The sequence below is a fragment of the Schistocerca nitens genome, chromosome 1, assembly GCF_023898315.1.
Source record: "Schistocerca nitens isolate TAMUIC-IGC-003100 chromosome 1, iqSchNite1.1, whole genome shotgun sequence".
In the NCBI taxonomy this organism is placed as follows: domain Eukaryota; kingdom Metazoa; phylum Arthropoda; class Insecta; order Orthoptera; family Acrididae; genus Schistocerca; species Schistocerca nitens.
This window is the reverse complement of record NC_064614.1, coordinates 267,872,067-267,896,538: the sequence shown is the minus strand read 5'-3', so window position 1 is coordinate 267,896,538 and position 24,472 is coordinate 267,872,067. Positions and strand designations below refer to the sequence as shown.

General features: G+C 40.6%; 1 protein-coding gene across 3 annotated transcripts in view; it reads left to right on the top strand.

Annotated features, from left to right (window-relative positions):
* Positions 1-24,472, top strand: part of LOC126247935 (innexin inx7) — a 170,824-nt gene that overhangs the window by 130,736 nt on the left and 15,616 nt on the right. For 2 of the 3 annotated variants that reach the window (XM_049948521.1, XM_049948522.1), the window contains exon 2: positions 18,301-18,552. In XM_049948521.1, coding sequence (XP_049804478.1) covers positions 18,301-18,552 — 252 coding nt within the window. Of the gene's footprint in view, positions 1-3,158; positions 3,713-18,300; positions 18,553-24,472 lie in introns of those variants that run through there. The other variant, XM_049948520.1, reaches the window with a different exon arrangement.

Below are 24,472 nucleotides of genomic sequence, written 5' to 3'. Positions count from 1 at the left end.
CGAGCTCGCAGTTCTGGCACGTTTCTTGGTAGAGGAGGTTTAAACACTTCACCACTAAGAAAAAATGTTGCTTCATCACTGAAAACAAGTTTCGCACTGAACGCATCCTCTTCCATGAGCTGTTGCAACCGCGCCGAAAATTCAAAGCGTTTGACTTTGTCATCGGGTGTCAGGGCTCGTAGCAATTGTAAACGGTAAGGCTTCTGCTTTAGCCTTTTCCGTAAGATTTTCCAAACCGTCGGCTGTGGTACGTTTAGCTCCCTGCTTGCTTTATTCGTCGACTTCTGCGGGCTACGCGTGAAACTTGCCCGCATGCGTTCAACCGTTTCTTCGCTCACTGCAGGCCGACCCGTTGATTTCCCCTTACAGAGGCATTCATAAGCTTTAAACTGCACATACCATCGCCGAATGGAGTTAGCAGTTGGTGGATCTTTGTTGAACTTCGTCCTGAAGTGTCGTTGCACTGTTATGACTGACTGATGTGAGTGCATTTCGAGCACGACATACGCTTTCTCGGCTCCTGTCGCCATTTTGTCTCACTGCACTCTCGAGCGCTCTGGCAGCAGAAACCTGAAGTGCGGCTTCAGCCGAACAAAACTTTATGAGTTTTTCTACGTATCTGTAGTGTGTCGTGACCATATGTCAATGAATGGAGCTACAGTGAATTTATGAAATCGCTTCAATCATTTGTAATAGCCCTGTATATGTACTTCTTATGTAATTACAATTTCAGCTGAACACAAAACTTCCTCCTACAATGTAACTGTGTACGATACGTATGCGATGTGCACAACTTTGTAACTAGTAGAGAGTAATTAAGGTATTCGTCGCTGCGCGAGTGACTGGTGGAAAGTCGAATATTGTAAGTCTGAACATTTCGATTCACTGAGGGATAATAGCAAAGATTTCTCATAATTATTACAATATCCATAAAACTTTATATTCAATATCGTAAGTCGGCTTAAGGTGGAGCAGTGCTGGACTTGCATAATGGGATGATTCTACACCCCCAACTGGCATCCACGTTTAGATTTTCCGTGGTATCTATAGATAGATTAAGTCTCGAATGCTAGGATGGTTCCTTTGGAAAGCACGGTACAGATTTCCTCACACATCGTAAGCTTAAATTCCGTCTCTAACTACACCACGACTGACGGGAAGTTAAATCCCAACCTTCTTTCCGTATTCTTCAATAACTTATGGGCAAACAATGTGACGAATTGCACATCAAACGAGATTAATGGTTACTGTACGATGTAATGTTGTAAAGCAATGGAAAGTCGTACAGGAGATTCCCTCAAATAAAGTTTACCGGATTATAGTAATGTAACCTAGGTTGTAAACTGTCCTTCTATAAATAAGCGATACAAAATGTGAATTTCTGGATGTCATTTGTCTTGAACACTATTTTGATATCCGTTGTTAGTGACATCTGCATTAGAAATCAAATTTTTATTTGCTTTTTCTTTCGTTGTTCATCCATCTGTGGGTGTCCAAGCAAAAAAATAATTTTCACAAAGAGAAGACAAAGCCGCATGGATTCGATAAAGATACTTAACAGAATCATTCTTGTTTGAATCTGAGAGGAGCTGTAGTTACTATTAACTTCTGTTGTTCTTATTTATGAATATTTCCGTCACTTCTTGGTTGGAACATTTCCATATTTAAGGTTGAATAACAAGTACATTGTTTTTGTTCTACTGATTATTGTTTATTTCAAACTATTTTTCAGCTTATTGGGTCATCTTCAGCAAACAATTGAGTACCGTCTCTCAGGTAAACAAACATTATAAGAGAAGATACAAGCCACTTGCATAGTATTGTGCATCAAACTTGTTTCTGAACGCTGTAATTACAGTTTACAAAATGGACGATGTTAAGCACAATAAATAATTAACATACACATTATTACAGGTTAGATGGTTATAGTGCTAAATTTTGTGCAATATAATCATCTAGCCTGTAATGTTGTCTAGTTTATTTATTGTGCTTAACTGTCCATTGTGTAAAATGCAATTTCAATGTCAAGAAAGAAGTTTGATGTACAGTACTATGCAAGTGGAATGATTCTTTGCTTATAGTGTCCCTTTCAGACGGCAGTCAGTTGCTCCCTTAAGTTGGCCCAGTAAACCAAAAACTAGTTTAAAATAAACAAAAATCAGTTGAACAAAAACAGTGTACTTGTTATTCAACCTTAAATAACTTCTTCTGTATTTACATTTTCCTTGCCGCAATATTTTCTGGAAATGATACTATTTAAGCATAGCTTCCTACTTTCGCGTGACTCCCAAAATTTAGTGAGCATGAGAATGAGGATAAAAGGAAAACAACAGTATGGAATTTTGTGCGAATGATTATGGTTTCTTGTTTCCAGAATACTGAAATCAACACGTAAATATTATTCTGCTGCGCTACTTTTCACTGTTTCGGTACTTACTGGCAAAATAATGGAATAATTTCTATGGGACGGTCAAGCATATATTATTCAAAAGTTTAGACTGCTCAGAAACAATGCAAAATTTAGCACACATGCTCTATTTCTTATAAATTAAATTACGCTTTATAAATTCATAGTGCAGTAGCCGGCCCTGTACCTCAAGGTGTTCGGTCAGAGAGCTGGCTAGTTTCTGTAATACACAGAACTGAGTGAAGGGATCAACAACGAACTTCAACGGATGTCATGTGACGTCCGCTACGACCACACAAAAAAAAGGCAGGACGCTAACGCGCGAATCCTGGTGGTGAAAAAAAATTTTCACTGCCAGTATTTCCCCTGCATGGGGAATAGAGGTGGTGGCGTAATGTTTCTGGTCACCAGACTTTACGCCAACGTTCTGATTTAAATACTAAAACTCTCCGCAGTGTGTTATGAAGTGAGGGTGTGTAACAACATACAACACAAAGGTTGCGCTGCACTCCACACACACATGTGCGAGCGCTCACAAACACACACAATACATACATACAGTATTAAAATGTTGTAATGTAACAAGACGTAGTAGTGAAACTTACCCTTGTGTTAAAGGGGACATGAATAAAGAAAATGATGAAACATCAGATTTCCTCGAAAAAGAGTAGCCTCTAAGCAGTGTGGATCCTAAAGATTAGATTAAACTCACGTTGACCCTATCTCGTCTTATCAGTTTAAGTCAGGCAGGCATCGAAGGCACTGTGTTTCCCTTTTCCTCGACTGAAAGACGCACATTTCGGCCATACCATGCTCAAAACGTTCGAAGAGTTCAGCAAGAACATCAAGTTCAAGGTGAAGCTTGTGAGCATCGACAACCTCGTCTTCAAGCTGCACTACCGCGTCACCTTCATCCTGCTGCTGGTGTGCACGATCCTGGTGACGAGTCGCCAGTACATCGGCGAGCACATCCGATGCATCAACGACAATGGCGTCCCCAACAACGTGATCGAGACGTTCTGCTTCTTCACGAGCACGTACACGGTGGTCCGCCACCTGGACCCCTCGGCTGTGCTGAGCGGTGGGGGCATGCTCCCGGGGGTGGGGCCCGACGTGGAAGGAGAACCAGTGGTGCGACATGCCTACTACCAGTGGGTGCCGTTCGTGCTGTTCCTGCAGGCGCTCGCCTTCTACATCCCACACTGGATATGGCGCAACAAGGAGGGCGGTCGCCTCAAAGTGATCGTCAATATGTTCGAGTACGCCGCCCTCGTCAGCTCTGACGAAGACATCACTGTCAACAATGTACGTACCAGCCAGCGGTATATGTTCAGCAGCAGCGTGTTGTATCTGTCTTCTGTGGGTCGCGATGCTAGGTAAGTCGTTTGACAAAGTTCTGGGTCGTGTTGTGAAATCCAGGTTGCACTGCCAATCAGTACAATATTGTCAGAATGAGATGTTTACTCTGCAGCGGAGTGTGCGCTGATATGAAACTTCCTGGCAAATTACAACTGTGTGCCGGACCGAGACTCGAACTCGGGACCTTTGCCTTCCGTGGGCAAGTGCTCTACCATCTGAGCTACCCAAGCATGACCCACGCCCCGTCCTCACAGCTTTACTACCCTCCAAACTTTACAGAAGCTCTCCTGCGAGCACTTGCCCGCGAAAGGCAAAGGTCCCGAGTTCGAGTCTCGATCCGGCACAGAGTTTTAATCTGCCAGGAAGTTTCATATCAGCGCACACTCCACTGCAGAGTGAAAATCTCATTCTGGAAACATCCCCCAGGCTGTGGCTAAGCCATATCTCCGCAATATCCTTTCTTACAGGAGTGCTAGTTCTGCAAGTATCGCAGGAGAGATTCTGTAAAGTTTGGAAGGTAGGAGACGAGGTACTGGCAGAAGTAAAGCTGTGAAGACCGCGCGCGAGTCGTGCTTGGGTAACTCGGTTGGTAGAGCACTTGCCCGCGAAAGGCAAAGGTCCCGAGTTCGAGTCTCGGTCGGGCACACAGTTTTAATCTGCCAGGAAGTTTCAGTACAATGTTATGTTTGTAAGTGGTAACAGATTAGCTGATATGGTGGATGTACTGTTTCTCTTAGATTAGCTGATTGGGTGGATGCAGTAGTTCTCGATATCCGAAAAGCATTTGCCGCAGTGCCACAACTAGGTCTACGCTTATTATTAAATAATATTTTTGGATATCAAGTGATATGTATGATTGGATTGATGATCTTTTGAGAGGAAGATACAGCAAGTCGTCTTGGATGGAGGGTCGTCATCATATCTAGAAGTTACTTCAGGTGTGCCCCTCGATATTCATACTGTATGTTAATCACATTTCCGACAATATTAATAGTAACCTCAGACTTCTCGCCAATGATAGAGTTATATTTAATGAGGTACTCTCTGAAAGAATTTGCATAAACATTTAGTCAGACCTTGATAGGATTTGAAAGTGGTGCAAAGATCGACAAGTTGCTTTAAACGTTCACAACTGTGAAATTGTGCATTTCATGAAACGAAAAAACTTAGTACCCTATGATCATAATATCAGTGAGTCACAGTTGGAATCTGTCAACTCACACAACATCTGAGTGTAACTCTTTGTAGGGGTATGAAATTGAATGACCACATACATTCAGTCATGGATAAAGCAGGTGGCAGACTTCGGTTTATTGCTAGAGTGCTGGAGAAATGCAATCAGTCCACAAGGAGAGTGCTTGAAAATCACTCTTGCGTCCCATCCTAGAATACTGCTCAAGTGTGTGAGAAATGTACCAAATAGGACTAACGGGGGATATTGAACATGTACAGAGAAGGACAGCACGAATGGTGAGAGGTTTGTTTGATCCTTCAGAGAGTGTCATAGATATGCTGAAGAAACTGAACTGGCAGACTTTCGATTATAGACGTAAACTATCCCCAGAAAACATACTTATAACGTTTCAAGAACTGGCTTTAAATAATGTCTAGGAATGTGCTACGACGGCCTGCACATCGTTCGCGTAGGAATAGTTATGACAGCACGCAGGGAGGGATTTAACCCATAGTTCTTCCCGCACACATTGTGTGAATGGAACGAGATAATGCGTAATAACTGACACAGTGGGTGCCAAACACTTCACAGTACTTTGCAAAGTTTAGCTGTAAATGTAGATAAGCTAGAGAATTTTATTTCCTTATTGGTCCCAAAGACGCACTCTGGTGTATCGATAGTGTAGTAGAAGACAATAGCTCTGAAATATTCGAGGTTCGATTCTATGTAGTAAGATCTTTTTCACTTCCATTTTTGGCTCTGCTTTGTGTGTGGAGAAAAGCCATATCGGATGTAACTCGAATTTATCGTTGAAGTCTGAATACTTCTATAAATGGCACTACTGTTTGGTTCAAAGATTGGAACGAGGCAAGGTGTCTTTTTCGATCAGCATTCTTACTGGTTTGATGCTGCCCACTACTGTTTCTTACTCTGTGCCAGACTCTTGATGTCACAGTTCACACAAAATAACTTGACCCACAGCTGCGCAGACGGTGTGGCAGGGATGGGGACAACGATAATGGTGGGGATTCCGTTGCGAGCGAGTCGACTACCTTGCCCTGTGTGTGTGTTAGTGTGGGGGAGGGGGAGGGGGCGGAGAGGGGGAGATACAGTTCGACAGGTGATGCTTACTCTAATGGGAGGTGTTGAGGATAAAAACCATAGGGAAAATCAGAGACTGCAATACTCCAAAGAATAATTGAGGACGTCAGGTGCAAATGCAACTCTGAGGTGAATAGCTTGACAGACGAGAGGAACTCACAGCGGGTCGCGTCAAACCATTCAGAAAATTAATGTCAAAAAGAAGAAGTACCGGATGCTATAGTTACAAGTATGATTCAATAATACCAGGAGAGCGTTGAGCTGTCTTGTGCATTAAACTGATATTGTAAAATTTTTTAAGCGCTCTTAACAAATGTTATTAGTTTCAGTATACGAAATTTCATGTTGTGTTTCCATTGTGATAAATTTGTGTCGAACTAGCATGTCTGAAAGTTATCTATTTATTTTGGGGCAATCCCTCAGTTCGTCCTTTATTTGCTTTACTTCTTGGTAGTAAGGTGTTTGCGCGGAGTCGTGTAATCCTGTCTGAGAAATACTGTGTGATGATAGCCTCATGTAGAACATATTACGACAGTGTGATATTTTCAGACGGACGCTGTTTCTGAATATCTTCAAGCTATTTTATAGTGATTGCTTTATAGCATATTACCATGAAACAGTTCAACAATAGAAAAATGATAAATGTCAGAGAAACACATTCATAAGTAACTGAACCATAGACACAGATGCTTGTAACCTTTTGCACTGATGACGTAGATATGCAACATGGTATTGACACACTGAAAGTGTTATAATCCACCTTCATCCATTTCGAGTCAAACGACAGACTCATCTTCTCGCCACTAGTCAGAACTTGGACCAATACGTGAGCTTCACACTCGATGCCCTTTCAGATAACTATTGTGTGTAGGATTCAGATCAGGTAGCCTCGAGGCCATACAAGCACCCTCACAGACGTGAAGTATTCCTCAAATTTTTCTAACTCCGCACAGAAGCATGGGATATATATATTTATGAGGTCTAGTGAATCACAAGTACATCTTAAAAAATTCATCAGTGACATAAGGAGTGAACAAGCTGTTGAATATTTACGTTCCTATACACTGGACACATTTCTGGGAGACGGACAAGACGTTATGAGGAATGTTATTCCGTGAACTGAGCACTGTATGCTTCTTCCAACAGAATTTATCACTGAATTTTAATCTCAAAAATTTAAACACTGTTAACATCTTCTGTTTCGCAAGTCCCCATGTTTTATGCTTCGGTTGGACGGAAATGTCTTGAATTTAAGACGTTCTTTTACAGCTTACAGACGCTAAATTATATAGTAAATATTTGTTAATGTCCATGAAAACAAAACTTAAAGATGTAATTAATATAGTAAGTTATACAAAAGTACTGCATATAAAGAAATAAGAGTGGAACTTAGGTAAAATCTTTAACCTGATGGATGTATGAATATTAAATAAAAAATACACAAAAATTACTGTCATGAAATTCACGTAACAATAGAAAAATCCAGATAGAGAGATATGGTGTAAAGCCAACCCTACTAGCAACAGAGTCAAATGACATGGACAAAAGTATATGGCCTAGGGAAAGAATAATTTTAATCAAACTAAAAAATAAATCAATACGAAGTCAAAATATAAAAACACCAGTAACGATTACGGAATTCGTGGAAAGTGATATGAAGACATACTAAAGATCCGTAAGAGCGTATCTGTATCTGTGCATGCCAATGATTACCTGGAAGTTATTTCTATTCAGTACAGCACGGTGTAGTAAGTTACATATATATCTACATACATACTCTGCAAACCACTGTGAGGTGCATGGCGCAGGGTACTTATCGTGGTACAACATGATGCGGTTTCTTCCCGTTACAGTCACGTATGGAGTGCAGAAACATTTACTGCTTAAATGCTTCTGTGCCTGCTGTAATTAATTCAATTTTATCTGCTCGGCCCCTGCGGGAGAGATAGGCAGGGAGCCAGAGAACACTCTAGGTTCTCCACTTGTACTGGTTATTGAAATTCTGTAAGTAACATTTCGTGAGATAACTTCCTTTCCTCTTCAAGAACCTGCCATTTTTCATCTCTATGACCATCTTCCGTGAGTCAAACATTCGTGCCACACTGCTTTATTATGTACAATATCCTCTATTTCTTATGTGCACCATACTCTCGAACAGTGTTTTAGGATGAGACGCACGATGGAGATGTAAGCAATTTGCTTTGCAGATTGACCTTGATTTCACAGCATCCTGTCAACGAACCGAAATCTGTCCCCTGCCTTACATAGAACTGACCGTATGTGATCATTTCGCTTCGTATCACCATAAATTGTTAAATCCAGGAATTTTAATGTGTGCTTGTTCTAGGTGTGAATTATTGATGTTGTGGTCATAGGATACAACTTTTTCGTTTTTAGCGTAACGTACTCCAGCCGGTAAAAACGGAACCCTCATCGGATAACTTTGTTGTCCGTCTGTCTGTCCACCTGTTAAGACCTCTTTTTCCCAAAAATGGGTAGAGGTATCAAGTTGAAATTTGTGTCAAATGCCAAGGTCTACGGTCACTTGGCGGTGTGCACAATATACGCTTATTAGGCAAAATAATCAATCGATACGACTATTTATGTCATATATTTTGATATTCGCAAATTCACTCATCACTCATCAAACCATTTGGGGTACTTTAACCTAGGATCATTTTAGCAAGAAGCAAGTTTTCACAGTACAAGTAAAGGAAAAAAAAACTCGATAACTGCTAATATCTAATTGTATCACTTTTTTGCCACTTGTCATCCGTCTGTATGTTAAGACCCCTTTTTCACAAGAAATAATATGGGGTTCTGTCCCTTGGCGGTGTAAAAACTTCAAGGTTGTAAGTCAATGCAAACAAGAGTCACAGGCATTTATGTCACATATTCTGATACTCGCAAACTCACTCATCAAAACCTGTAGATGAACTGTCTACATAAGCAATTAAGTTTGTACGGAATTCTCAGAGCGCGAGTCCTCCTCGCACTTTCCAGACTTTTTTAAAGTCCGTAATTTTGCATTTCTGTACGTTTAAATTAATTTACCGTCTTTGTGCCGCTTTGAAATCTTATCCAGATCTGACTAAACTTTTCTGCAAGTTTTTCAGACCGTATTTCACTGTAGGTAATCGTATCACCAGTGGAAATTCTGAAGTTAACAGGTCAGTAACCTCATGAACAACAAGAGTTCCAAACACACATCCGTGGTATATAAATCAAGTTACTTCGACTGCTATTGATGATACTACATCAAGGATAACATGCTGGGTCCTCCCTACTCAGAATCCCTCAATACAATCACAATTTTTTGATACCTCACATGAGAGTAAATTTGTTAATAATCGTTGGTTTGCTACCATGCCACATACTTTTCAAAAGTCGAGATATACTATAATCATCTGATTGCCTTGAGCTGCTTGATCTATGGATTTCAGGATGTCATGTGAGAAAAACATAAGTCGGATTTCGCATGATCGATGTTTTGAAAATCCATGTTGGTTGGCACGGAGACGGCCATTCTATTCGAAATACCACATAATGTTTGAGCTCAGAATATGGTCTAGGATTCTGCGACAGATGGACGTTAGTGAGATGAAAGGGTATTTTTTGTGAGTCACTTCTGCTACCTTTCCTATAAACGGGAGTGAGCTGTGTTTTCTTTCAATTACCAGGCACAGTTTTTTGTTCGACGGATCTACAGCTTATTATATTTGGAATGGGAGCTAACTCAGCTGCAAATTTTGTATGGAATCTGACCTGGATTGCATCAGGCTCTGAAGCCCTGTTCACCTTTGATTCCAGCTGTTTCTCAACGGCATTGACAGTAGTATCGAGGTTATTCGGAGGCGAGAAAAATAAACCGAGGCAATACTTTTGAAGTTTCCTTGATAAAATAATATTTGAAAACGGAATTCAGAATTTTTGCTTTTCGTATGTTTCCCTCATTTCTGATCCACCATCATCCATCATGGATAACTGTGGTAGTACCGACAGCCTTTAAGTATGACAAGAATTTCTTTGCGTTTCGTGGGACACCTTTCGTTACGATTCTGCTTTGTCAGTCATTGAATACGTCACACATCGTCGTCTTGACATTGAGAATCTCTCCATCTACAGCACAATGCTTTGTTTTACACGTGTTGTCTACTAGTCGTTATTTCTTTAGAAGTTTCTACGTAATGATCGTACATCTGGACAGTCCGTCTAATCCTGAATTACTGTTGTACTGGGTGCAATTTCGGCCAGTGCGTGGTGGACTATTCTTTCTAACTTGAGCCATATGTCTTCTACATGCTTTTGCCTAGAGGAGAACGTTTTGAGTTTCTCTGTTAAGTTATGGTAAATATTGACTAGTGATGTGAGAGGTCATATAAGATTGCTGCTGTGTTTTGTCAAGACCATTGTCAAGACCCCTGGTTATTGAACAACTATATTCTGAACACTGTACGTTATATAACGCACCATGAAGGTGAGTAAGAGGATGAGCGAAACTCTTTAACGTACAGTTGAAAGTAACAGCTAAGACAAAAAACCGGTGCAGAATAAAGTTTTTTCAGCTGGGTCAAGTGAGGGTAAAGAGCTTAAAACATGCATGAATGAAGTACTCCCACATTTCTCTCGTGTTGAAACATTTTGATATGCAGCTTATAACCATGATGTAAAAGTAAAGACCGAAAACAATCGGAGATTTTGGGGAAAAATAAGCCACAGCTACAAAATCTGCAGGACTGTGGTATCAGCTTAACGTTCCCAAATGGAAATAATAAAGAAGCGTTTACAAACTTAGTTGCTGAAGTTCGATGTGCGGATAAGGCGAAATTCGAAGAAGAGGCAAACGATAACGTGATCATAGCGGTGCAAGAAGGAAATTATTGCCGAAACGGTAATGAAAGATGGAGATTGCGAAAGATGATAACTAATTGAAACCCTCAGCTGCCAACAGGTGTTGCTGATATACCTTGATGGGGACAGCTGAAAAGAGTGTACCCGGACAGGGACTCGAACCCGGGATCTCCCGCTTACATGGCAGACGCTATATCCATCTGAGCCACCGAGGACACATATGAATAGCGCGACTGCAGGGACTTATCCCTTGCGCGCTTCCCGTGAGACCCACATTCCCAACTGTCCATAATCTACAATACGTAATGTACTTAATATTATCATTTATTCTAGAGAAGCTGCACGGTCGTCAGTGGTATCTGTTCTTTCGAGAACAGTTACCCAGCCATTGGCTTCGCCTGTGCGAATGTGCACAGCTTGCCCGAACTCTTACGGGAATCGTCACCTTAATGTGCGCGAGTAATGAGCGGATGGGCAAATATCTATTAGGTACATTACGTATGTAGATTGTGGACAGTTAGGTCACACGGGAAGTGTGCATGGGATAAGTCTCTGCAGTCGCGCTATTCATCTGTGTCCTCGGTGGCTCAGATGGCTAGAGCGTCTGCCGTGTAAGCAGTAGATCCCGGGTTCGAGTCGAGTCGGGGCGGGGCACACATTTTCACCTGTCCCCATCTAGGTATATCGACAATACCTGCCGGCAGATTCAGGGTTTCAATTAATTATCATTTATTGTAGAGAAGCTGTATGGTCATCAATGGTATGTGTTCTTTCGAGAACAGTTACTGTCTTCATATTGCGAAAGATGATGGAATTTGCGTCGTAATGACCTCTAGATTTGAAAGTACAATTCCTCATTACCTGACAGCAATTTGTGAATATATTTTGATAAATTTTTCGAAAATATTTTCTTGTCAGAATGTATGCTGCATCTACTCCTCATTTTGACTGTTCATCTGTTTACACTAAATTTAATACGAACAGTGATTGTCTCTATGAATGCCAAATATTCAGAGAGCTCTTCGTTTCCGTTCGCAGTCGTCGCCCCGAGAACAATCACACCGATAAACAGGTCGTCACATGTTGACTGTAGAGACACGGATAACATTGTTTTGAGATACTGGTTTCTTGTCCACATTCCTGTGTAAGTGCTCACTAAAATTTATGTGAGCCCATCACAGCTCACAAAAGCTAGACTGCGTAACAGATCGTATTTCAAACAGGGAGCGAAATTATAAAAAGACTGGCAAAAAAACCGTCTCTCCATAAAATTATTTAGTTAGTGTTTCATTGTGGACCAGTGTTGCTCTCATATAGTTCAATTTATGTGATGTAACACATTGCATACAAACTGGTGATGAATTGTTGGAAACAGTTTCAGTGGAATACCAACCGCAAAATACCTAGGAATTATTGTCCACAGCGACCTAAAATATAATGACTGCATAAAGAAGAATATTTCAGGTAGATTCATTGGTAGTATTTTAAGGAAATTTAATTCATCAACAAAAAACAGTAACTTACAAACCGCTACTTCGACCAGTTCTTGAGTACTGCTTATCCGTCTGGGACTCTTACGAGGTTATATTAATAGAAGGAATAGAGCAGGTCGGACGAAGAGCGCCACGTTTCGTCAAGGAATTGCGTGGTAAGTGTGAGAGCGTTACGGAGATGCTCAAAAAGCTCCAGTGGGAGATGTTGTTACCTGACCACGATATTACTGCACCTGCCCTCCCGTCACCACTATCGGAAACACGCGCTAACGTTACAGTAAACAAGTGCAGTAGCGACTAGGGGAAACACATCGAATTATGAATGATTTCAAGATTTTTTGTGTATAAAGGGGCTCAGCGTGTCCTCGTGGCATATCACGAAAAAAACGCACGATAAGCCAACCGAAATGCCGTCACTCACAGATGCAATAATATTTGGTCGACTAATACAAGAGCTGCGTTGTTTTTTACGGTGAGGTTTGCTATTGAACTTTCGGGAGCCTAATGTCCATGAAGGTCGAGCAACACATTACTTCCTCCCACATATGTCTCACTAAAAGACTACGACAAGAAAATCAGAGAAATTAGAGCTCATACGGACGTTTAGCTTAAGTCAGACATAACTGCAGCCCTTCGAATAAATTACCTATAACGGATAACATTAAAAAGTGTATGACGAAAGATAAATACGATGATATTGCAAATACAAATTTTTTCCATAATCGACATAATGTATTGACAGTCGACGATGAATAGAGGTGTTTTTAGGAAATATCCATAACAATACTTTATTATTCAGTCAATAGACAGTGCCAACCAAATGAAGGAAAAAGGTTTTGAAACGTAAAACATAATTTCAGCGTAACGGGTCTCAAAAATTTAGATTCCAAATGTATCTTCATCAGCTCCGAAAAAGTATGAAATATTTTTGAGCGAATGTGAAAATATTGAAATGTGAATACCAAGGCACAGCTGTAGTTAAAAAGCAAAGACCAAGCACATATCGATGATTACTAAGAGGGAAAGCAGCAAGTAAATTACCTATAAATTCCAAAATTTTTAAGGTACAGAAATACTCCACAGAACCGAGAAACATTATCCCTGTTAGTTGCTTCTCCAAACAATAATTACGTGATCCATTAATGAATGGAAATGCGGAGAATGAGTAATTCGTCCACTTTTAAATCACAGGTAGATATAATGGTGCGTACAGTAAAGGTCTTCATTCCGAAGATTGGTTTGATGTTGCTCTCCACGTTACTGTATCCTGTACAAGCCTCACCAATCTGAACGTGCTTACTGTACTTGCTTCTTGGTCTCCCTCAGCAATTTTAACCCCACCCCCCTCGATCACACTTACCTCCAACATTAAATTGACGATTCCTTGACGTCTCAGAATGTGTCCTATCAACTGATCCCTGCTTTTAATGACGTTATGTCACAAACTTCTTTTTCCTCCATTTCGGTTCAGTATCTCGTCAGATGATACAGTACTGCTAAGTGAATCGATCCGTGGGTTGAAAGGAATGTACCATAAATGGAAAACTAAGCACCGGAGGTTGGGCTCAAGGTAAATCAAGACAAAATGTTCCTGCAATTAGGATGAAGACAAGAGCTGCAAGAATTTGTTGAGAGAAATGGCATGAGGTTCAACAGAGTTCACCAGTTCAAATACTTGGGATCTTGGCTTACCAGCAACAACAACATAGAAATGGAAATCAAGGAAAAAAGTGGGAATGAAATACATGTTCTCTGAGGGAGACGCTCAGCTGAAAGTCTGTATCAGCAAATACTAAGATGAGAATCTATTACGCAGTGACATGACCAGCAGTCATGTATGGTCCAGAAATCTGGAGCGTGACAAAACGTGAAAAGGAAAAAACTATTAATATTGGAAAGGAAAGTAATGAAGAAGATATGGGACCAGTCTCAGATCAAGGAGAATGGAGGAGGAGGAGATATGAGAAAACCTACCTCTTGATACAACAACCAGCAATACTACGGAAGCAGAAGAGCAGAAAACTCCGGAGGGCATGCCAGAAGAAAGACAGGCGAAGAAATATTTGAGGGGAAACCAGACACCAGACTCCCCATAGGACGACCAAGGCAGCGCTCGATGGATGACGTAGTGAAGGACCTGGCAGACGTGGAGATTGAAGACACCTGGAGGAACCAAGTACAAAACAGGAAGGAATGGAGGCAGATTGTGGAAGCAGCACGTGCTATGCAGAGCCTGTGACTGCTAAATATTACTTTCTGTTCTATCTCATCTCATAGTTAATTAGTATAGCAGTATAATTCTATAACAGCACATTTCAAAAGACCTTCTAGTCTAAACTATTTGTGGTCCCCGTTTCACATCCGTTCAAGGATGATTCAAAATGGTTCAAATGGCTCTAAGCACTATGGGACTTAACATCTGAGGCCATCAATCCCCTAGACTTAGAAACTACTTAAACCTATTTAACCTAAGGACATCACACACATCCATGCCCGAGGCAGGATTCGAACCTGCGACCGTAGCAGTAGCGTGGTTCCGGACTGAAGTGCCTAGAACCGCTCGGCCACAACGGCCGGCCGTTCAGGGATGCATTCCAGAGAAGTACCTCTAACGAAAACTCCTTTTCACTTGGGCTCTTTAGCAGAAGTACTATTCTCGCCATTGCCAGTCTACATTTAACATCCTCTCTACTTCGACCATCATATATGATAATTTGTGGCCCAAATATGAAAAATAATTTTCTACTTACACTGTCTCGTTTCCTAATCTAATTCCTTCAACATCGCCTAATTTAATTGTACTACATTCCATTACCCTTGTTCTGCTTTTTTTAATGTTCGTCTTAAATCTTCCTTTAAAAACACTGTCCATTCCGTTCAACTGCACTTCCCAATTCTTTGCTGTCGCTGACAGAATTACGAGTACAAAATCGTCGGCAAACTTCAAAGTTTTTATCTCTTTTTCCTGAATTCTAATTCCTTCTCCATATATTTCTTTGATCTCTTACTGCTTGCTCATTTTACAGACTGAGTAACGTCGTGGATAAGCTAGAACACTGTCTCACTCCCTTCTCAACTACTGTGTTTCTTTCATGTCCGACTTTTACAATTGCCGTATGATTTCTACACAAGTTGTATACAACGTTTCTCTCCGAGTATTTTACCGCTGCTACCTTCAGAATTTGAAACAGTGCATTGTAGCTAACATTGTCAAAATTTGTAGGTGAACAATAGCGCTTTCAATATAAAAATTTTCTGTTTGTGATACCACGATATATTGTAAAAAGAACTGTCACTGAATAAAACGGATCAGAGACTCAGAGGAGGGCCACTACATCTGCGAGGGCAACATCGGTTACATTCAGTCACAGTTATTTTTACAATCTGGCGCGACACTATACACAGAAAACTTATGTTAACTGATTCTCGTCATGGAAGCACACGGGATTATATAAGGTGCTTTATTAATTCTAAGATGTTCGTATTTTGTAATTAAGGTTGTTTGTGATCTGTACGTAATTAAAGAAACTGAAAACTGTCTATCACTCAACCACGATATTGTTGCACACAGCCGTTATCGAAAATACGCGTTGACGTTACTGTTAACAAGTACAGTGGTGACTAAGGAAAACAAATAACACTGTCAAGTCTTTCAGGTCAGCTGTGCGTATACTATCAGCCAAGATTATGCTCTGGCTCATGAGAAGCCACCGAAGCGCCCTACGCCCAGGTGCAACAATATTGTGGTCCACTATGACTTCTTGCCTTACATTTTTGAATGGACTATTTGTATCATGATAGGTATCGAGTCATTTCAATAATTAATGGTAAAACAATTCTGTAGAACTATCTTTGGATGTTCCTAAATATTTCTTTCCTTGGCCTTTACAGTAAGAGAAATACACTGTTCTCCATTCCTATACTTGTTATCATCTACAAAAGGGACAGTATGCACAGTTTTTGATAATGCAAGTGGTAATTGTTTGTGTGTATTAGAAATAACGAACGATTCAGTGGAACCATTTAATATACCAATTATTTAAAATTAAGAGTATTTACTGCTATTTCTTCGATATGGGACTGATACACAATGTCTCATGTTATTCAATTGAGACGAAAATCATGAAGCTACTGTGTCTACTATTCCATAATATTTTAGCTTATTCAAGAGGATATAATTTTTCACACATTCAAAATCCTTAGCTAATTAACGAAATATTTCCAATGGTAATAATTTCTGATTAACTGACTTCGTTATATTATCTCTTCTCCTTGATGATACGTGGCTACGCATCCCGTTAATAAACATATGGCCCTCAGTGTTTTGTACATTTGCGTGTATGGTGATGTGTCTGTTAGTACCTCTTACATGAAAATATGTTTAAGATTATTCTCAATTATTCCATAGCCACGAAGACCTTTCTACTTACATTCTGTGGAAGCGACACTAGTATACTTCTTTTTTCTGGATGTGTATTACGTCTTCTTGTATTTTCGACATGTTCTACGTTCTGAGGACCTCCTCACTACGTATCTGTGGAACAAAAAATATGTTGTCGGCTTGTAATGAAAACTTCATATCTCATAAGGTGAGATACGAGGCTTTATACCTGATAACTCAATAAAAGTATTTATTTTATGTATTTTTTTAGATGTAAGGTTTTCATTCTAAGCCTATGATATCTAATCTTATCTCAAGAGGAATACGAACTCTTCAGTTAACAGCTGTTTGAAATCTAAATGATTTGCACGTAGATTTAAAAAAAAAATTAAGTGTTTATTATTTCTGCTGTACATGCTCTTCTGGGAATTGCTGGCACAAATGAGATTGCTTGGTGTCTTATCTTCCTTTTAGTAAACTGATTTGACAACACCATATATAATGGCGTTTTGGGAAATTGCCACTGTAAAAAGTAGACAATGAGAAGGACACAGAGAGTGTAGATGAATAGCTGACAGCTTGTTCCATAAAATTTTGGGCGCGCGGCAGCATAAATTCAGCTTCTTCTTATAATATTTCGGCTGAATACCGTCCAGCCATGTTCAGAGTGATCCGAGGTGACTACCGCTGGGTGGATCCTCGGATGAAAAAGGACGGAGCAAGTGCTGGAGCGTTAGTCACCTCGGCTCATTCTGAACATGGCTGGACGGTGTTCAGCCGAAATATTATAAGAAGAAGCTGAATTTATGCGGTTGCAAGCCCGAAATTTTATGGAACAATCTTTACTCAGCGAAAACATGACGATGCACAGCTGAAAGCTTATATTTTATTAACGTCTCACAGGAGGCTACACAATTTTTTCTACATTGGACTCAAATATAACATTTCCATCTACAAACTTTAATTTTTTTAATTTAGATATTGAGCAATGCAGCATATGGAGAAGGTTGTTTCGTGTCTTAAAGACTGTAGCTTGGTGTGGGTTTTGACAAGGGCTGTTCTGTATTAAACTGCCTGGAAGATTTCAAATGTTTGCTGGACTGGGACTCAACCCGAAATGTTGCCTTCCGTGGCCTATGCTCTTACACCCTAAGTTATCTAGATATGACTCAAGACCCACCTTAACAGCTTTACTTCTTCCAGAACCTCTCTCCTACTACCCAAACGTCATAAACGTCCCCTTGTATCCCTCGCAGGACCAACACTCCTGAAGGAAACGATATTGTGAACAAATGGCATTGCCAGTGCCTACGGCATTGTTCCCACAAGTAAAAATGTGATATAAATAAAGCAGAGAATGCAGTTAGTGAGTCGTGCCCGGATAGCTCGCTCGATAAGAGCACTATCCGTGAGTGTCATGGTCCCGGGTTCGAATCCCAGTCCGGCATACAATTTAAATCCGTCAGGAAATTCTCCAAACCACTGCACCCTCCACTGCAAAGTGAATGATAAATTCATTTTTGTCTCCTTGCAGAAGAAGATACCGTCCCGAAAGGCACGGGAAGAGAACATAGCTGTGGTGAGGAAGGCGTTCCTGGAGCGTCTGCACCTGAACCGGCCGTGGGCGATGTGGATGGTGTTCTGCGAAGTGCTCAACGCGGTCAACCTGGTGGCGCAGTTCGCGCTCACCAACGCCTTCCTGGGTGGGCAGTTCCTCTCGCTCGGGCCTAAGGTCGTCGAGACCAGTGGCGATGACGCTGACATCCTAGACATCGTATTTCCCAAGGTACGCTCTAGGACATAACGCCCCTTCAGCGTAAAGCAACTAACAGCAGAGTGGATGATAGTCACTGATAGTTATAAACACGCTGATGAGCCAAAACGTCATTTATGTATCGAACCATAAAAAAACACACACACACACATATATATATATATATATATATATATATATATATATATATATATATATATATGTGACTTACCGAACGAAAGCGCTGGCAGGTCGATAGACACACAAACAAACACAAACACACACACAAAATTCAAGCTTTCGCAACAAACTGTTGCCTCATCAGGAAAGAGGGCAGGAGAGGGAAAGACGAAAGGATGTGGGTTTTAAGGGAGAGGGTAAGGAGTCATTCCAATCCCGGGAGCGGAAAGACTTACCTTAGGGGGAAAAAAGGACGGGTATACACTCGCACACACACACACATATCCATCCACACATATAAAGACACAAGCAGACAAATATGTGGAATGTTTCCCTCTATTTTATATATATATATATATGATTCACGAAGATGTGCAAATATATTAATATGTTATTGTACAAGTAAAACTAAAGAAAAAAGTTCATATAAACATAGGTCCGCAAATGTTTAGTTACGGAATTATGGCTAATAAAAGATTTTGCCTGAAATTTAGGAACATCGCTAATATGAAGCCATCGCAAAACTGTAAGAGGTGGAAGTAAAGCACGATTTCCATTCATTTTATTGTTATTGGTCTGATGGATCAAATAAAACATGTCCCAGACGTGTATCTGCAGTAGTTTTCCAGAACTGATTATGAACGCTAGGTAGAGAACCTGTCTCCCGTAACATTCGAAATACTTCACTAATGGTTCGTGCATTCGGGATCCTCCTAGTTGGATAACGTACGCGATATTCGCAAACTGCTGCCATAAATAAACGCCATATCGGCGTATTCCTCTGTCGTAAATTTAAAAGGCATCCCAGTTTCATAAATGATCTACAAACTACAACAGTTACTATGCGGTTTCACTTAAATAAACTGTTGTTGTTACACTGTGTGATCAAAAGTATTCGGACGCTCCCAAAAACATACGTTTTTCATATTATGTCCATAATGCTGCCACCTACTGCCAGATACTACATATCAGCGACCTCAGTAGTCATTAGACAACGTGAGAGTGCAGAATGGGGAGCTCCGCGGAACTCACGGACTTCGAACGTGGTCAGGTGATTGGGTGTCACTTGTGTCATACGTCTGTACGCGGCATTCCCACACTCCTAAAGATCTCTAGGTCCACTGTTTCCGATGTGATAGTGAAGTGGAAACGTGAAGGGACACCTACTGCACAAAAGCGTACAGGCCGACCTCGTCTGTTGACTGACAGAGAGGGTCGTAATGTGTAATAGGCAGACATCTATCCAGACTATCACACAGGAATTCCAAACTGCATTAGGATCCACTACAAGTACTACGACAGTTAGGCGGGTGGTTAGAAAACTTGTATTTCATGGTCGAGCGGCTGCTCATAAGTCCCACATCACGCCGGTAAATAAACGACACCTCGCTTGATGTAACGAGCGTAAACATTGGACTATTGAACAGTAAAAAAACGTTGTGTGGAGTGACGAATCATGGTACACAATGTGGCGATCCGATATCGAATGCCCTGTGAATGCCATCTGCCAGCATGTGTAGTGCCAACAGTAAAATTCGGAGGCGGTGATGTTATGGTTTGGTGGTGTTTTTCATGGAGGGGGTTTGCATCTCTTGTTGTTTTGCTTGGCACTGTCACAGAACAGGCCTACATTGATGTTTTAAGCACCTTCCAACTGTTGAAGAGCAATTAGGGGATGGCGATTGCATCTTTCAATACGATCGAGCACTAACTGTTCATGATGCGCGGCCTGTGGAGGCGTGGTCACACGACAATAACATGGACTGGCCTGCACAGAGTCCTGACCTGAATCCTATAGAACACCTTTGGGATGTTTTGGAACGCCGAATTTGTGCCGGGCTTCACCGACTGTCATCGGTACGTCTCCTCAGTGCAGTACTCCGTGAAGAATGGGCTGCCATTCCCCAAGAAACCTTCCAGCACCTGATTGAACGTATGCCTGCGAGAGTGGAAGCTGTCATGAAGGCTAAGTGTGGGCCAATACCATATTGATTTCCAGCTTTACCGATGGAGGGCGCCACGAACTTGTAAGTCATTTTCAGCCAGGTGTCCAGATACTTCTGACCAAATAGTGTATGTTCTTTCACTGAACAATATAGAAAACTAACTCGTTTCAAGGTTAGGCTAACCAAAATTGTTTCCTTTTTTATTTGTGAACGTATCATTGATAAGATTGTTCTAAATTAATTATTCAACAAACCTGCATCTGACTGCGTCTGTGAACTTGTTTCTTGCACTCCTCCATTTTGCCAGAAATGCATCATGTATTTGACTCAGCAATCAAGTTTAAGAGAATAATGCCGTTTGCGCAATGGCATTAAGATGGTACTGGATAATTAACTTTTGGCCCTGATGTTTACTTAATAAAACTATATCTTGACTTGAATAATGCTAGTTGCGCAACGGCATAAAATTAGTTATTTGAAATAACTTTGCTCTGATAATGTTAGTTATACCAAAATCGATTTCAAACTCTGAACTGCACATATATATTGCATAGAGGCCTCATTTTCTTTACGTTCTTTCATTGGTGGGTAACTTTACTTTACTACTCATTTTCATAGTCAATACAAGCAAAGGATGTGGATTATGATTCAGGCTGTTAGGTTTAAACACAATATTGATCTTAACATATATATTGTTAAAATTTTAAGTCATACACAAAACCCACTATTTCCAACATTTTTGTAGCACAGATAACTCTTACAAAAAATTTTACAAAACAATTACCGTGTCGAACCTTGGACATACAAATCCTAGCTCTGAACATTATCCAACAAAAACCATTTTGAAATCATTATATATCTTCTCTCATTTACGTGCTGAAGTTTGGCAACTACCGACTTTATTTTCCGGAGCTACCCTGATCAGACCTTAGCACATATCTTTCAACGTGTCCGGATACTTTTGACCAAATAGTGTATGTTCTTTCACTGAACAGTATAGAAAACTAACTCGTTTCAAAGTTAGGAAACGACTGAAATAACTCACTAGCGGTTGCCAACAGTGACATAAACGATTCTACAATCTTAATGGAAAGTAAACAAAAGACCAATAACAACAAAATAAATGGAACTCGTGCTTCACTTTAAGCTGGCAGTTTTGCGATGGCTTCATATTAGTGAAGTTGTTGAATTACAGGCAAAATATTTTACTAGCCGTAATTCCGTAACCAAACCATTGCGGACCTATGTTTATATGAACTTTTTTCTTTAGTTTTACTTGTAGAATAACATATTAAAATATTTGCATATCGTTGTGAATCACTCTGTATATACACAACATTTGTGGACATATGCGCACAATCAAAAACTCGTACAATTTCTGATACATCTCCAGATCTAGTTTCCCGATTCATTCCACTGAGGATGAGAGCACTTAGTGACTCGCAACAAACTTCGCACTTAATTTTTTCTCCTACACTGTCCACAAAATGACGAAAGGAGAAAATTTTATCGTTTGCTAAATTTGCCCTGTACGTGCAGTAATATGGCAGCATCAGGCATGACGTTTTAAATTATTACTTCTTTATCAGAATGTTTTGTCCACAGGATGCATTATACCACTGAATTTATTTGCAAAGTCAAGTACTTGTACGACACATAGTTCTGGAGATATGACATCATAAACACTGACACGCGTGAGAAACTAGGTTTTCTGAAAACGGTGCTCAGGCCACCCGGACTATATTAATCCATTCTTTGGTAATGAGAGCACTTAGGGACTTCCAACAAATGTAATTTCAATCCTTTTCTAAACGTTCTCGCTTATATGTTTGATGCAAAATATTTAACGTATTATCTCAATTGTAATCATAAATTTCAAGCTGTCACATACAGGCAACGGCCTTGCCGCAGTGGATACAACGGTTCCCGTCAGATCACCGAAGTTAAGCGCTGTCGGGCGGGGCCGGCGCTTGGATGGGTGACCATCCAGGCTGCCGTGCCTTGTTGCCATTTTTCGGAATGCACTCAGCCTCGTGATGCCAACTGAGGAGCTGCTCGGCCAAATAGTAGTGGCTCCGGTCAAAGAAAACCATCATAACGACCGGGAGAGCGATGTGCTGATCACACGCCCCTCCTATCCGCTTCCTCATCTAAGGATGACACGGCGGTCGGGTGGTCCCGGTGGGCCACAAGTGGCCTGATGACGTAGAGCTATGTCACATATAGATGGTCGATTCTTTAAAGAATCGGTGGTTTACTGGTTATTATCCAAGCCGGCCTTGTTATTATTTCCAGCACATCTTCATTTCGTGCCTTATCTTCTCATTTAATTTGTAACATTCTTCTGTAGCAACAGATTTTTAATAACCTCAATTTATTTTTTTTCTTGTTTTTCTTTAGTCCATATTGCACTTCCATGCAGTGCTTCTGATGCAGACATTCAGAACATCTTGCTCAGTCTCAGATCAGTATTTCATACCATTAAAACTCTTTTGTTCAAGAACACATTCTCCTGATACATTCTACTTCCGATACCCTTCCTGTTTTATTCATCCTCCGCAATCTTTTTCTCACATGTTTTTCTTTCTTTTCTTCTGTTACTGTCCAATTTTGATGGAAGACTATTTGTTGTTCTCCTTTCTACAGTTTTCCATGCCAGCTCTCTATCAGTATACTGGCTTCTTTTATAAACATAAAGTATACGGCGCCAAGTGACTGCTGAGTCGCCAACTGTTCCACTCTATTCCAGAGACACATAGGGTTGCTCATTGCAATCAGTACTTGCTTGTGTTGGGTAGAGGCAAAAGATGGGAGCTTGAGTCCTGAAACGAGTAGCTCTGGATAACAATACTTATATTTGTTTATTATATGCTAAATGTTATAACCATCAACTTCAAAACTGTTAACTCTATTTCATAAAATGGATAATGTTAAAACAGCTTGTAATTTTAGATTTTATAAACCTGACAAGTGCCTTAAATATGGGAAAGTCCTTGAAGGATCTGGGCACTCTACAGATGAGTCTTTTACCAAAACACTTATTTCGCATTCACATTTTTTTCTCTTCACCGATTCACAACCAAATTGTCAACTTCCAATCTAACGTTGACTTAGAGCTAAGCTACAAGTTAGTCTGTCACTACAAATAACATTTAGGAAAGTATCACTATGACATTGTAGCACTAATTTTCCTGCCTACACTGTCTCCTCGACGTAGCACAGCACGCTAAAGTGCCTGAAAAGGCATTTTGGAGTAGTTTCGTCAACGTGGGGTCGGACAGAATCTTTCTCCGCTATAGTGGTAGATAAACTTGTGACATACCACAGTATGTAACTTTCTAAAGTGTGTACCACACGCAGTAAAAATACTGATAACAGTTGAAAACTGGCTCAACTGGATACATACGAGTAAGCGACAGTAAACGATCATCACCAGCTTATCATGCTGCTACTACTACGTCAGCCTGCAGCAGAGGAAATTTTTTGTCGAAGCAGAGATACTCTGTGTTAGCGACTACTTGAAGCAGGTAAGCCTCTGGGCCAGAGACACACTTGCCTTACTTTATTTTCTTCTGGAAAGTTGGTCAGGCATTGATGTGAACATCCGTTGCCGGAAAGTCAGACAGACTTGTTTCCTGAACGAGAGACGGAAGATTCGTTTCGATTGCGCCAGATGGGCTGTGTTGCAAGCCGTGGAGGTGGTAACAAAACTCATAGTTCTTGTTCACTTTTCGAAAGGCCTTCAGCCTACTCCTTATTTAGGAGAAGAGAGTGTTTCCTACCGATACAAACCTATTACTGCTAAAGACTTGTCGTTAAAGAACTTT